General features: G+C 45.0%; 1 protein-coding gene and 1 long non-coding RNA gene across 2 annotated transcripts in view; both read right to left on the minus strand.

Moving 5' to 3' along the window:
- The window catches only part of LOC125758869 (uncharacterized), a 271,216-nt gene extending 263,507 nt beyond the window's left edge, over positions 1-7,709 (minus strand). Inside the window, exons 1-5 of the mRNA XM_049416566.1 lie at positions 7,697-7,709; positions 7,402-7,567; positions 4,823-4,981; positions 2,404-2,502; positions 1,418-1,791 (exon numbers count right to left, since the gene is read on the minus strand). Coding sequence (XP_049272523.1) covers positions 1,638-1,791; positions 2,404-2,502; positions 4,823-4,981; positions 7,402-7,567; positions 7,697-7,709 — 591 coding nt within the window. The 3' untranslated portion in view covers positions 1,418-1,637. The remainder of the gene's footprint in view (positions 1-1,417; positions 1,792-2,403; positions 2,503-4,822; positions 4,982-7,401; positions 7,568-7,696) is intronic.
- A 3-nt stretch (positions 7,710-7,712) lies between these two features.
- On the minus strand, positions 7,713-10,700 carry LOC125759010 (uncharacterized). Its single transcript, XR_007416557.1, has 3 exons — positions 10,653-10,700; positions 7,838-7,902; positions 7,713-7,764 (listed from the first exon to the last, which is right to left on the minus strand). It is a non-coding gene; the product is annotated as an uncharacterized LOC125759010 (long non-coding RNA).
- Between the last annotated feature and the right edge of the window lie 2,588 nt (positions 10,701-13,288).

Below are 13,288 nucleotides of genomic sequence, written 5' to 3' on the forward strand. Positions count from 1 at the left end.
GAGAATTGAAGTTCTTCATGCGAGGAACCCATCCGAGCTTTTAGATTTCGAAAAAGCGTCCTCTAGTAATTGTTGTGGCGTAATGAAATTCAACGAAATGCAACGGCTTTCACCAGCGAAAGCCATCGAATTCGGTTGAATTTCATTACTCCGTAATTATTATTAGAGGCCGCTTTTTCGAAATCTCAACGTTGGGATGGGTTTCTGGCACGAAAAACTTCAATTTCCCATTTTGACACAGTCACCTAACTTCACTAATTAAACAGCTAATTAATTTAACTTAATTACTGTCTCAAGTCATGTCTCTAACCATCTTAAGATGCGTAGCGCTACAAAAAAAAAGTCATTCACTCATTTTGGACGTCTCAGAAGAATATGGCAGTTGCGTTCTTCCATGTTTCTGTTTAGGTTTCGCCATTGAATTTGGTTGAATTTCATTACTTCGCAAATATTACTAGATGCCACTTTTTCGAAATCTCAAGTTGGGTTGGGTTTCTGGCATGAAGTACTTCAATTACCCATTTGAAACATCCACTTAAATCCACTAATTAAAAAGTTAATTTAACTTTTTTAATTGCTGTCCCATATAATTTCTTTACCCATCCTAAAATCCCTGCCACTACAGAAAAACAAATTCTGAAGGCAGCAATCAAATATCGCATTTTCCTGATTTTTTGAGAAGGTTGGACACATTTCTTGAAACACCCTGTATATCGGCTCACATTTATACTCTAGTCTACTCGCACATTTCAACGTACTAGCATTCACACGCCACCTCAATATTTATTCAATATCAAAGGCACGAGTTACGAGGAAGGGGGGAGGGGATTGCCATTCTCCCCAGCAAGGCCTTTCACTGGAAGTTTATGATACAAATGTCTCGTGTGAGTAGTTTTTTTTTTATAAATATGTCCTTACTGGACTGCAACCACTTGTAATTCGTATTTGAAGGTAAGTGTTCAAAAGGTGCCACTTTTGTGATATTGGCGTTAGAAAGTATTGAGACCATGATCGAAAAACCTAATTTTACGTTAACGCATTCATGAGCAGACTCACTCAGCGTCACTCAGACTAAAATAGAGCCGTGAGTGAGACTGAGTGAGTCCGGCTGAGTAAAATTTTGGCGAGTCTGAGTAAGCACCAAGAGTAAAATTTTGGCGAGTCTGAGTAAGCACCAAGAGTAAAATACATTTCTTGAGTGAGTGTGAGCGAGCTCCTTTTTTTTTTTGGTTCTTTGCTGGCCTATGCACATACATGAGAAGTTGAGATTCATTTATTTAAGCAAAGTAGATAGTTCGAAAGGCACACAGAAAAATCACGATAGCCATAATAAATCATCAAATTGAGGACGCAGGGCTGTAGGCATAAAACGTATGAATTCTCTTTTGCAGCTGGGACGCTGCGCACATAAAAACACTGTAAAGGTCTTGAGCCAGCAGCGGTAGTGAGGCGGCGTCGGATAGGACTGAGCGAAGAACCGTTAGGGCGGAACCCCCGGTCTAGCCTCATGCATCAGCATACACACAAAGCAACTGCTACGTCGTTCAACTCAGTGCACACTTGTCCGACTGCAGCAGTGACTGGGCAAGTTCATGCGCTCTTTTCAGGAAACAAGACATCGTTGGCAGCAGAGGAGACTAGAGCGATGGCGGACTGAGCAGCAGAGCTTTGTTCTTGGCGTAGTATCTTTTCACGAAACGGCGGACTTCTTTCAGTCGCTGCGCACGCCGTTTCAGCAAGAAGTGAATGTTCCGTGTCTCGTCATCTTCCATTCTGCCGGCGTAACTTTCACTGAAAAATAAAATGACAATATGCCCTACGGAACACCGCGAAGAACTCTGCATACGTGTACGTCGCCCACATATGTCTAGCACAAGAACGTTAAACGTCCCAATGTTATGACGGAGAGCACAGTGGAAAGCGTCTCGCAGAATTTGATTCGTAGCGTTTGGCATTAAGGTAAGCTAGCACAGTTGCACTGGTACAGTACTCATGGTACGAAACTTCATTCTAGCTCAATGTACGAATATCGTAGTGAAGCTAAGGCTCTTGGAGAGGTAGCGCGCCCCCGCCGTAGAGTGCCTCCATGAATAAGTACGCCATGACGGAAAAAGGCGTGTTAATCCAAGTTCCTTTGCGGAGGGAGCCGTTTAAGCGGCATGTTCATGGTCAGCCGGCACAAGGACATACGCAAAATAGGAGACCACACGACACGAGCGCTGGTTTCACAGCTCGTGTCGTCTGGTCTCCTGTTTTGTCAATGTCCGTTTGCGCAGTTAGCCACAAACGCAGTCCAACTCGCCCAATTTGCTAAGCTTATTAAGTGGCATGTTCAATGAAACGTAGCACTAGTGCAAACTGCGCACTACTGCACAGTATTCTAATAGTTGAGAAGATACATACCTGCTTGAGCGGCTCTGCCTAGATAAAGCTAGGCTAGCTGCGCTTCCCGGGGATGAAGTACCCGTTGGCTCGGCCGCCCAGAGCATGGACCAGGAGGTACTGGAACACGAACAATTGAAATTACGACGAGAAGCGATACGATTTATCACTTGCGACTAAAGAAGTATATCATTTATGTATTCAGTCTTTTCTATGTAGGTATAAACATGCGACACCACAGAAAACAAGTACGAAGCAAGGGAAATATTGCAACCGCAGCAGTGTTCACATGTGCTGAGGCTTTCAATATAGTGATACAAGGTCGGCTGCACATGTATTTAACGGTATCAGTGTTGCGGAGTTGCCACCCCGGAATCGAATGGGGACAATGCTTGGATGAATGGAATGGGAATGGAATTAAGTCTTTTTCTGAAAATAGACCACGTTCTCGTCTGCGTGCTGCTTTTTAAACTTCAAACATTAGTAAGTTAGAGCCTCGAAATTAAGAATAAAGCAGTATTTTTAAGATGGCTTGGCTGATTACAAGCACGGTCCATTTATAAGCAACGCTCCTACGACAATTCTGCCCCAATATAGACTGTGCTGCTCCAAATTTTGTCTATTCTTCGCGTAACCGAGGATTTATGGCGTCTGTATCCGTCGTGCGGAACTACGGCAGCGGCATACCCCCCCCCCCCTTACGCCTTGCGATTTCTTTTTCCCTCGGCCGTGCCCCAGCCTCCTGCTGTTTCCCCACCCTTCATTTCTTTGTTTTTGCTTCTGTCGCCGTCGGCGACTCGGACACATATTCGAAAAAGCGCTTCATTAAGTTGTAAAGGCACAAGATGCAAAAGGCACAAGGTGTCCGAGCGGTGCTCTGTTCGAACTTATACCAGCAGATCTAGATGGTTTTGTTCCCCTATTAACCAAATCTTAGGTTTCTCCATATTCACGACTGCTCCAGACGCCTGGAAAACTGCTTAGACTTCTTGAATACTACTTTTGTCAGCACAAAAATACACTATGCCATCATTTTAGCATAGCCACACTTCAGCTTAAACAATATTAAAACATCACCATTCGTTCAAACACGCTGACCATAAAAATACTATAGGTAGCGGGAGAACTGCCCCTATGGGAATTGGTAGGGTGGCTTTACTGCACGAGATATGTCACCAAGCTACTATCCCTCGACCTTGGTAACGTGTTTTGAGTACTTCTGCAGTTCTTGATACATGTGATATCTGCCTAGGGAGCGTTCAATAATTCCATAAAACTATCAAGATGCCTTTCCTACGTTGAGGAATTACAGGAATGCAAATGAACTTCCCTGTCATTCCCGGAGTGGGGATGGGCCAAGTTTTTCCATTCCGAGGAACTGATAGGAATGGAATTGCGGCAAGTTCTAATACCCTGGAATTGAATTGGAATGGAATGGAGGCGCCCATTCCGCAACACTGAACGGTATCATTGTAGCCAAAAGATATGTTGGAGGGGGGGTCACTAGGAGTTCTACTGTTCCATCCTGCCACTTTGCTCTTTGCACACATCGAAAGATCGTCAAGCAAACGAATGATGAGGAGTGCAAGCGTCTAAAGGATTAGCACAAAGCGGCAGTTAGGAAAACCATCCTTTCCGCTCGCTTCCCTGGTCACGAACGGTAAACGCGAAATATGCTAATGTCGCTTTTCTTTTTATTGACATGATCTAGGGAGATTTTGTCGCACAGATAAGGCGCTGGCTATTCCTTAACTCTTATATGTGTCGAACAGAGCACGTAGGGTACAAAGTTTCCGAACAAAACAAATCAGCACCACATACAATATACAACTTGAACACTATGACGCCTCGAAAATACAAAGAATAATGTTACCCTGAAGTCATACGTCATGTAGATGAATTATCACGTAAAGACATAGCATAGCAGTCAAAACAACAGTGAACAGTCACATATGTATATACACGGTGATGTTTAAAAAAAGAAGACTTTACATAACATAACCGAGACAAAAAAAGTCGGCATTCACATAAATATACACGCTGACGGTAAAACACAAAAAGCTTACACGCGCTATTAACGGCCGAGAATTCCACTAGCTTCAAGAAAAGTTTTGAGTGCTTCTAAAGCGAACTTCTGCAAATCTATGGCTGCCCAAGGGCCCAAACGTTTCCTTAAGCTGAGTGGTCTGCGGTCTAACGCCTTTAACGCCGATTTAAGTCAGTCTCTTGGAGCGTCGTGGTGTGGGCATTCTAGAAGGAGGTGATGTACATATTAATCTACAAATCCAAAATCACATTCAGGAGTTCCAGTGAGGCCAATTCTGTTCAAGAAATGCTTTGCGTAGGCGGAGCCTAGCCTTAATCGGTGGATAAGGGTTTGCATGCTTCTGTCTAAAGATAAAGGAATTCGAAATTCAATAAGTGGATCTATGTGATATACTCTGAGCCATTGCTTGGAGAACCGACTGCTGGCGGTGGCGATCGAAGTGGTGTGACCGGTCTGCCCACACTCAGAAGGTCTCGGCCACTGGCAGTTTCGGAATGGGATAACGTGTCACCATTACTGACGACGGTCGAGGCTCCATTGGCAGGCTCCTTCCTGCAGAATAGCCGTGCGACACACACGGGCAATTGTGTCGTTATACAGAGTGTCTTTGAGACCAATATAGATTTTTTAATAAAAAATCTATCACAATCAGGCTCTTGTTTTTGAGCACGAACTCGATGCCGAGGTGGAAATACTTTTCCGCAGCTAAAATGACATTGACACGTGTCTAATTTAAATAATCGTTAATTAACATGTTATTTATTGACTTGAGGGCAGTTGTTTATATAAGAAATTTGTAGTGAATTTATGGCATACCCCGTTTATTGAAATCACAATCATGTTTCACGCAGTTCGAGACCTTCGTCATCGAATTTCATGGGCAAAATCGAGAATAATGACAACAGAATAATGAGAATAATATCATGGGCAAAATCGAGAACACTGTTATAATGCCGTTAGGGACCCTTTAACAATTTTGTTGGGTCCCTAAAAGTGTAAATACATGTACCACCAAAAATAATGAAATAAACTTCAAACTTCAAACTAATGTGATTAAGAGGCCCACCGTAAGCGGAAGAGGACCCTGGAAAAATTGAGGCGTTCCTTATTGGGAGTCCTCTATAGGGTTCCTTGACGTCCATATAAATTTAAGTACACGGGCGTTCTTTCATTTCGCCACAATCGAAATGCACCACCATCGCCAGAAATCTCGCTGTCGGCAGGTTACTTGAATATGTTTTAAAAGATGTACACGGAATAGTAGCAAAACTGCGCGCAAATCAGCCCGCCCCTGCATTTAATTAGGTGGCAGAATTGCGTCACAGTGGGAAATAAAAAGGGAAGATTCCCCCGGGATAAAGAGAGCAGCGCTGGCGTCAAGCGCAGCGGAAGTGTTAAAGCCTGTGGCAGAAACAGATATTGGGTGTTTTATCAAGAAACTGAACGGCCAATTGCTGGCATGAAGGGTGTGTCATAGTGTTCTGGCTTCATAGGCGTGCGCAAGGGGGGGGGGGCAGCTGCCCCCCCCTAATCACCTAAGAGGTTGGGGCGCAAAATCTGCCCCATGCATTGACTTAGTAGGGGGGGCGCTGCGATGAACCTCCCCCACCCTGACGGGGTACCCTGCGCACGCCTATGGCTGGCTTGATGGGTATGCGATAGTATGCCACGTAAAAAAGAACTTGCACGGCTTGCACTGGCGGCGAAAGGCTGGAACTAACGGCAGAGCTGCACGACCTTGCTTGTTTCTCTTTATTTTATCTCTTCCTCTCTTTCTCTTTCTGTTTTTCTTTTTTGTCTGTTTCCTTCTGTATTTCTGGCTCTCTTTCGATCTTTTTTCTCTGTTTCTCTGCCCTTTCTCTCTCTATTTCTCGCTTTCTATGTATTTTTTTCTCTCTGTCTTTCTCTGTTTTTTCGATCTCTTGTCTGTTTCTATCTCCAATTTTCTGCCTTTGTATCTTTATCTTGGATCATTTCTTTGTCTGTTGCTCTGTCTTTCTATCTCTTGCTTTCTCCGTCTCTCTCTCTCTCTCCCTGTACTCGTGTCAACCATCCAAATTATTGCATCCTACGCCGGACAAATTGGCGCAGTGGGAGAGCCCGCGCCAGGCCCACGTGTTCGGAGAGCGAAGCGGAATAAGAGGACGAAGAGAGCGCGCGTGCCGGCCGAGTTATTGCGTTCCACGCGCTAGGGGCAGCTGTTGATAGCTTCTTGACAGCGCCGCCGTTAATATTGCCGATGCGTAGGGCACAACATTACGCGGGGCACATCATTCTCTCATACGGGCCGGAACAAAACGAGACAGTTCCTCGTGATTATCGTGATGACAGGATATAGCCGCTCCGGTGAGGAAGCATCAAACGGCGAGTGTGGCAAAGCAGAGACAGAACACGGTAGTAGAAATTAAACATCGTAACTTTGAACCGGCAAGCTTGGAAAGTGCTTCAGAATAAAGCGCACAGCCGACTAAGAGCGGTAGACGACATGTTGGGCGTCCAGTGATTTAGGCAGGTGACCACATCGAATAACGCAAAAGTACAAAAAGTCACTAATTATCGGAGTGTCAAGACCCCGTCAGGATTTTTAGCCTTTAGTCTTTGCCTTCCGCAGGGAAATTTCGCATTTTTTCGTGAAACTTTTTGGTGAAGGAGAAGGAGAGAAAGGAAAGGCAGGGATGTTAACCAGTCTAGAAGAACCGGTATGCTACCCTACACTGGGGGAAGGGATGGGGGAGATAAAGATAGAGAGAGAGAGAGAGAGAAGGAGAGCACGCACGCACAAAGTCACACACATCTCACAGTCATGATAACGTCGTTAGTCTATAACCGCCGGTGCAGGTCGGATGCCTTCAAGAAGTTGAGCACTGCCTTCGTCGCCTTCACCTGCGATGACCTCTCAGGACGACATTCCAGAATGGTCTCAACTAAACAATGCAAATTACTCTTTTTTTTAAAAAAAAGGAGCAACTCACTCGGCATCTGTCCCAGGGCTTGGACGCTCGTCTCCAGATGCGCCCTCGACGGGAGAACCGCTCGAGATGCTGGTGCAACTGAAGTAGAGTTCATCTTCAGGAGGGCTTGGGGTAATTACCGGAATCGAGATTGCCGTGGTGCTCGCACCGTTTTTGACAGGCTGATCTGAAATGGTTTAAGTTGGCACACTCAGCACACAACGCCGTAGTGTATCGCACAACTGAGCGCAAGGAACTGAGCGATGAACAAAGCTGTTTTAGAGTACGCCGGACCAATTATTTGCGCTTACTTGACAAACAGCATTCATATACTCACCTGGAGTAGGTGCCTGATGGCTTTGCAAGTTCTTTATCGGGTTTTCGCTGGAATGTGAAGGTTTATTTATAAAGATGGGACGAAAGAGAATCGTAAAGATTTGTTTGCTAAGAAACTTACAGGGTTGCCATCGAGAATTCCTTGTCGCTGATGTACTTGAGCATATTGAAGCAGAAGTGAAATATCTGCATGCAGGATTATATAGCCAGCATTGAATTCAGTGAATTAAGCAATAGTTGAGTGGGCACGCTTGTAAATAATGTGACAGTACCGAGACTGCGAGAAAATGTGTGGGCACGTATCCACAGCAGCGAACACCGCCGCTGAAGCAGTTCCTGTTAAAGTGAGACATGTGGCCTCCTGAATAGAAACGTGTGTGCGCGCGACTTGTGTGGAGCAAACATTGCACAACTTAACGTGAATTGGAAGCGCCAAGGTTAGCAAGTGCTTTCCGAGAGGCGCAGGCACATCTCCGGAAGTAGGGTTGCCGTGGGTGACCACTTTGCGCTAAATTGACTACTTTACCACACCGTATGGCGAAGAAAATTTCAGGTTTCCTCCATGGCTACTTTGAGACTTCTGAATTTCTGCTTTGACGCATTAAGTAGTCATTTCCCTTATTATTTGTAGATCACATACGACGTGTCGAAGGTTTTCTGTCGTGTCAGATGATGCACGCGCGTGTCCTCCCCTCGCTAGCTGGCTCGTGTAAATCGAGGCGACCCAAGGCAACGCGTGACGCGTGCACGTCGGCAAACGCGTGGCTAGCACGCTGCTCACAGCGTTCGCTATCAGTGCTGATGCCTCGTGCAAGTTTCCAATTCTGACGCACTGCTTGTGTACTCGTGTGAACTTGAGAAAACAGATTCGCAATAAAATGACCGGGTATTCTGCAAACTACTAATCAAAGTCTGTGCCGTCAAGGGAAAACTGCTTGAATGTTTAATGTACCTACTGATTGCTGGCTGGGGTGTTCCAAAATTCCTCTGTATCTGGCAATAACCCTCTTCTACATACACTAGTATACAGGCGCACCAAATTTATTATAATCTATTTTTTACTTCCAGCTATTCTGTAAATTGAAGACAACGCAAGATGCGAGAATTCGTGCTCATATGTCTACGGTTTTGCTTGTATTCAAAAAAGTATTTACTGTTTAATAAGCAAAACTACACATAATATTCTTCTGTTCCATTTGGCTAGTAGTTTGGCTGTAAAATAATTGGAATGGCAACTTTTAGTTTGAGTTCTGGCTCTTTTTTAAGTCTACCCAGCGGAAACCGTGTCCGGAAGAATCATTACATATGGCAGTCGCGTCAAGCCTATGGTCTACGCGCATGGGCGGCAGTCGGGCTGTGCTGTCGGTGACGACACTCGCACGTAGCATCTTGGCTATTTCAGCATTTCCATCTCCACGTGTGTGGCAGAGATACGTGTGAGTCGACGCAAACCCGCTGAGCGGAAAGGACGATGACACAGGAAACAGCTTCGAATTCCACTGGCAACTGGTGTCGAGCTACCGCTTAGCTTAGATCCTGAGGTCGAATTCACAAAGCCTTTACTTCGCAAACGACCTTTGTAACTGACTGTTTACCTTCACTAATGCAAAGATATGTCGAGCATAGCGCGTCTACAGAGAACTTGGGTCCCTTCGACACGTAGTAGCTTTGGCGAATAGCCTGCTGCCAGCTCCAACCCTGTAGATAAGCTAAGATTGTTCGCGAGGGTCCAGGACGCGGCCTGAGGTCAAGGCATTTTGTACTATACGGACGCCTTTCCGAAATTATATTCTGAAAATTGCGTTGTTTGTACTCTCTTGCTGGAATCAGCATCCCCTGAAGTTTTATGTTAAGAACAATCCTACCGCAAGGTGTTTTTGATGAATACAAACGATGAAAATTTTACAGGCCCGTAGGCACAGAAAAAAGCTCTTCACTGATGACCAGTGCCTGGTTGTTAACACAGAGCCCCTTTATACGCCTTCTAGCCTGGATAATTTGATATCTTCAGCACCGATATCCATGAAAGAAGTTCATTGTGGTTAAGGAAAACATTCAGCTCGTACAGTTGCTCGACACATCATTAGCACCGGAAAATGGTGAAGTGCTCTTACGGGAGAACAACTTCGTAAATTCAAGCCAAAACATTATTAGAAAAATAACACAAAATTTTGAAGTGCCAGGTCGCACCAGAAGAGCAAACTAGAAAAAAAAAGAAGTGTTGATGTAGGGAAAGTGTGTCGGAATATAAGGCAAGTAGTTTGTGTAAAACCCCCTGATGAACTTACATTTAGAGCAGGAATCCCAAACAAGTAGCCCGCGTATCTTTCGCTAGCGGCCCGCGGCTTCGCAAGGAATAAAGTTTTGCGACTTTTGGCGAAATGGTACCCGCAGTATTTTCTCGCCTATTGCGATTAATAACGCTATGTTCGGGTAAGCTACAGTGACGGGACTGGACTGAAGCTTTTTTTTTTTTCGTGTAGGCACCACGTGAGGTCAATATTAGTTGAAACATGACCGTAGTATCAAAACTATATTGCAGTTTCAGAAGATTTTAGTCATTGCGGAGACCAGTATCGATATGTTTCTCGAAACCTGACGTCCATTCCCCTTCGGATATGACCCATGCACGAGATATGGGAAAGCAGTCCTTTCAAATAGCAACGTTAGGAGACATTTTGTTCATAATCACTTGCGGCACATCTGTCGATATGGTGCTGTGGCATGATTAGATGTTGTTCATGCTAGGAAAGGAAGCTGATGCAACAGATTTTTGAAGCAGGTTAGTGTGAGAAACTTAGTAGAACGCGCGTAACTAACGAAACTGCAATACACACACTGCAACAATCCGCATAGCACGGTTGCTTCCCTGACAATACAAGGCGCGAGGGAAATTTCCCGCCTTTGCCACATAATGCAAAGAAAAGACAACTCACCTCTTGGTCCCTCTTGAGCCGAGTTGCTAGATTATGACTGCAAAGCAAGAGAATAGAAATTGAATGTTTAAGTGCGAGGGAAATCAAAGTAGTCGTGTCAAGTAGGACTAACTTGCCTGAAAAGGAACCAGTCGTAGGCGACTGTAAGGTAGGCCATCTCCAGAGATGACAAGTTCTGGTGGATTCTGTTGTCGGCCCACAATGATAGGCGGATCATAGATATAAACGTTGGGGTGCGGTCCCAGCCGGAGATGCAGTGGACAAGTAGGCCGGAGTCACCTATGTTAGTAAGAACTTGTTGTTGGGCGAGTTGGTGAGTACTTAACCATTCCCAGGATTTGGGGACATTTGTGCGTGGCGCCATCTCTCGGTGGTAGCAACGGCGTCCTGCCATAACTGAATGGGAAATGGGCGAAAAAAATCATATCTCTTGAAAAAAGCAAGCTATGAAAAACGACTCGGGGTTCCATAGAATAGAGACCTACTGGAACGTATTGGTAAAATTGCAGTATTGCACTATAAAACGTGTGGCTTCCCAGGACAATTGAACACCGCCCATTAGAAACACATGGGGCCCCATTGTAAAATTTTAAACCCTCTGGGAAGCCCCGCGGTTTGTAGTGCGACACTGTAATTTTAACAGAATGTCCAAATAAGTCTCTACTGTATAGAACCGGGAGTCGTTTTTGATAACTAACTTTTTTCGTTAGATATGATTTTTTTCGCCTCTTTCCCATTCAGTTACGGCAGGCCACCGAAGTCACCGACGACAGATGGCGGTATGTGCATATGTCCCCAAATCCTGGTCATGATCGTGGTTTAGCGCTAAAGAAAGACAGACACATGTGAGAGACAGGACAGGCGCTACTAACAACTGGTTTATTGCAAGGGTTGCAATGAAATAAATACCACACTGGTGCGCAGACGTGACGAACGCGTAACAAGACGTCACCACTTATCAGGCTACAGGCATGTGACATCAAAAAGCCTAATCTCATTTCTATACAAGCAGATAGATGTGTCGCTAACACAGTTAGTACCTTTTTTCTTTATATGATACGCCTCCCAGAGTTCGCGGGCTGATTTGTTCCAGCTTCTTCCTGGAATCTTAGCCTCTCGAAATATCGGCTCACACATGCATTTTCGGCAGTGGGACGAAAGATTGGCCCCATCTACTTTCTTTAGATTTTGCGCATGCTCCCTTTCTAGGATTCTAGGAAGAAGCTGGAACAAATCAGCCCGCGAACTCTGGGAGGCGTATCATATAAAGAAAAAAGGTACTAACTGTGTTAGCGACACATCTATCTGCTTGTATAGAAATGAGATTAGGCTTTTTGATGTCACATGCCTGTAGCCTGATAAGTGGTGACGTCTTGTTACGCGTTCGTCACGTCTGCGCACCAGTGTGGTATTTATTTCATTGCAACCCTTGCAATAAACCAGTTGTTAGTAGCGCCTGTCCTGTCTCTCACATGTGTCTGTCTTTCTTTAGCGCTAAACCACGATGTTAAACCTATGTTAGCGAATATATACGAATAAGTATTGCAAACGATGGTGCGCATGAAAGGACAGCCTCTCCGTAAGGAGCTATTAATGCTCTGAAGTGCTGAAGCGCTTCTGCTTTACGAAAAGATGGACTCGACGAGGGCCTGATGTGGGATTACAAGCAGTAAGCGAAGTATGCACCAACCAGGCCCGAAGTTTCTCATTCGTGCTCTTTCTGCGTCATAGCAAGGAAGTGCAGGCAATGAAGAACAGTAGCCGAACGAGGGAACGTTTCGTCTGGTCCCGATAGATTGGCCGTGGTCTTGCTTAACGAGACTGCTGACAGCATTTAAGGCGAAAGCGTTGGATGCCTCATCAATCGCGAAAAGTGGCCGTCGGCGTCAACACGAGCGATGCGAGAAATCATACGATGACGTCGCCCTAAGAAGTTACGACATGAAAGATCGACATAATTGGTGACGTAATGATGAGTTGAAGTGACATTATCACATCGATCACGGAGGCAATACAATACCACGTGAGGTGCAAGAAGCTTGCAATGCCTGTGATCGCCGAGGCAGTGCGAAACCGCGTTAAGTGCAGAAAGCGTTCGCGGAGTGAATGGGGGGGGGGGGGGGTGAATACAATCGACTAAAATAAAGTAATATCAAGACTGCTTTCGCCATGAAGTGGTCTTAAGAGAACGCATAAGGAACCGTGCGACTTATTGGGACTTGCGCAGCTCGTAACCATGAGGGGTAGTCACTACACGCAAGGCACGTTTGCATTGACCTGCGAGGCCAACTTACGGGGCAAACAACAATGCAAGTTTCGAAATAAAACGATAAAAACAAATTACGTGTGCTATGTGTGAAATAATTTGGTCGTAACTTGGATGATAGCAGTCCAGCATCGGTCACGTTGAGGAAAGGTAGCGTCGACCTTATTTTTTTCTGGACGAACCGAATGTCTGCTATAGCGCGAAACTTGAAATGCTGAAGCGATTTGACTTAAAAAATTGATGGACGAATTTTTTTTTTACGAAGGAAGCTATATTCAATTACCGTTGGAATTTTATTATAAGCCGTTTAGCAGCGCAGACTATGCGAGATGCCTGTTCGATTGCTTCTGATAAGTTCTCCAGCTCTGTG

This window comes from Rhipicephalus sanguineus, chromosome 6 (genome assembly GCF_013339695.2).
Source record: "Rhipicephalus sanguineus isolate Rsan-2018 chromosome 6, BIME_Rsan_1.4, whole genome shotgun sequence".
NCBI classification, from domain to species: Eukaryota; Metazoa; Arthropoda; class Arachnida; order Ixodida; family Ixodidae; genus Rhipicephalus; species Rhipicephalus sanguineus.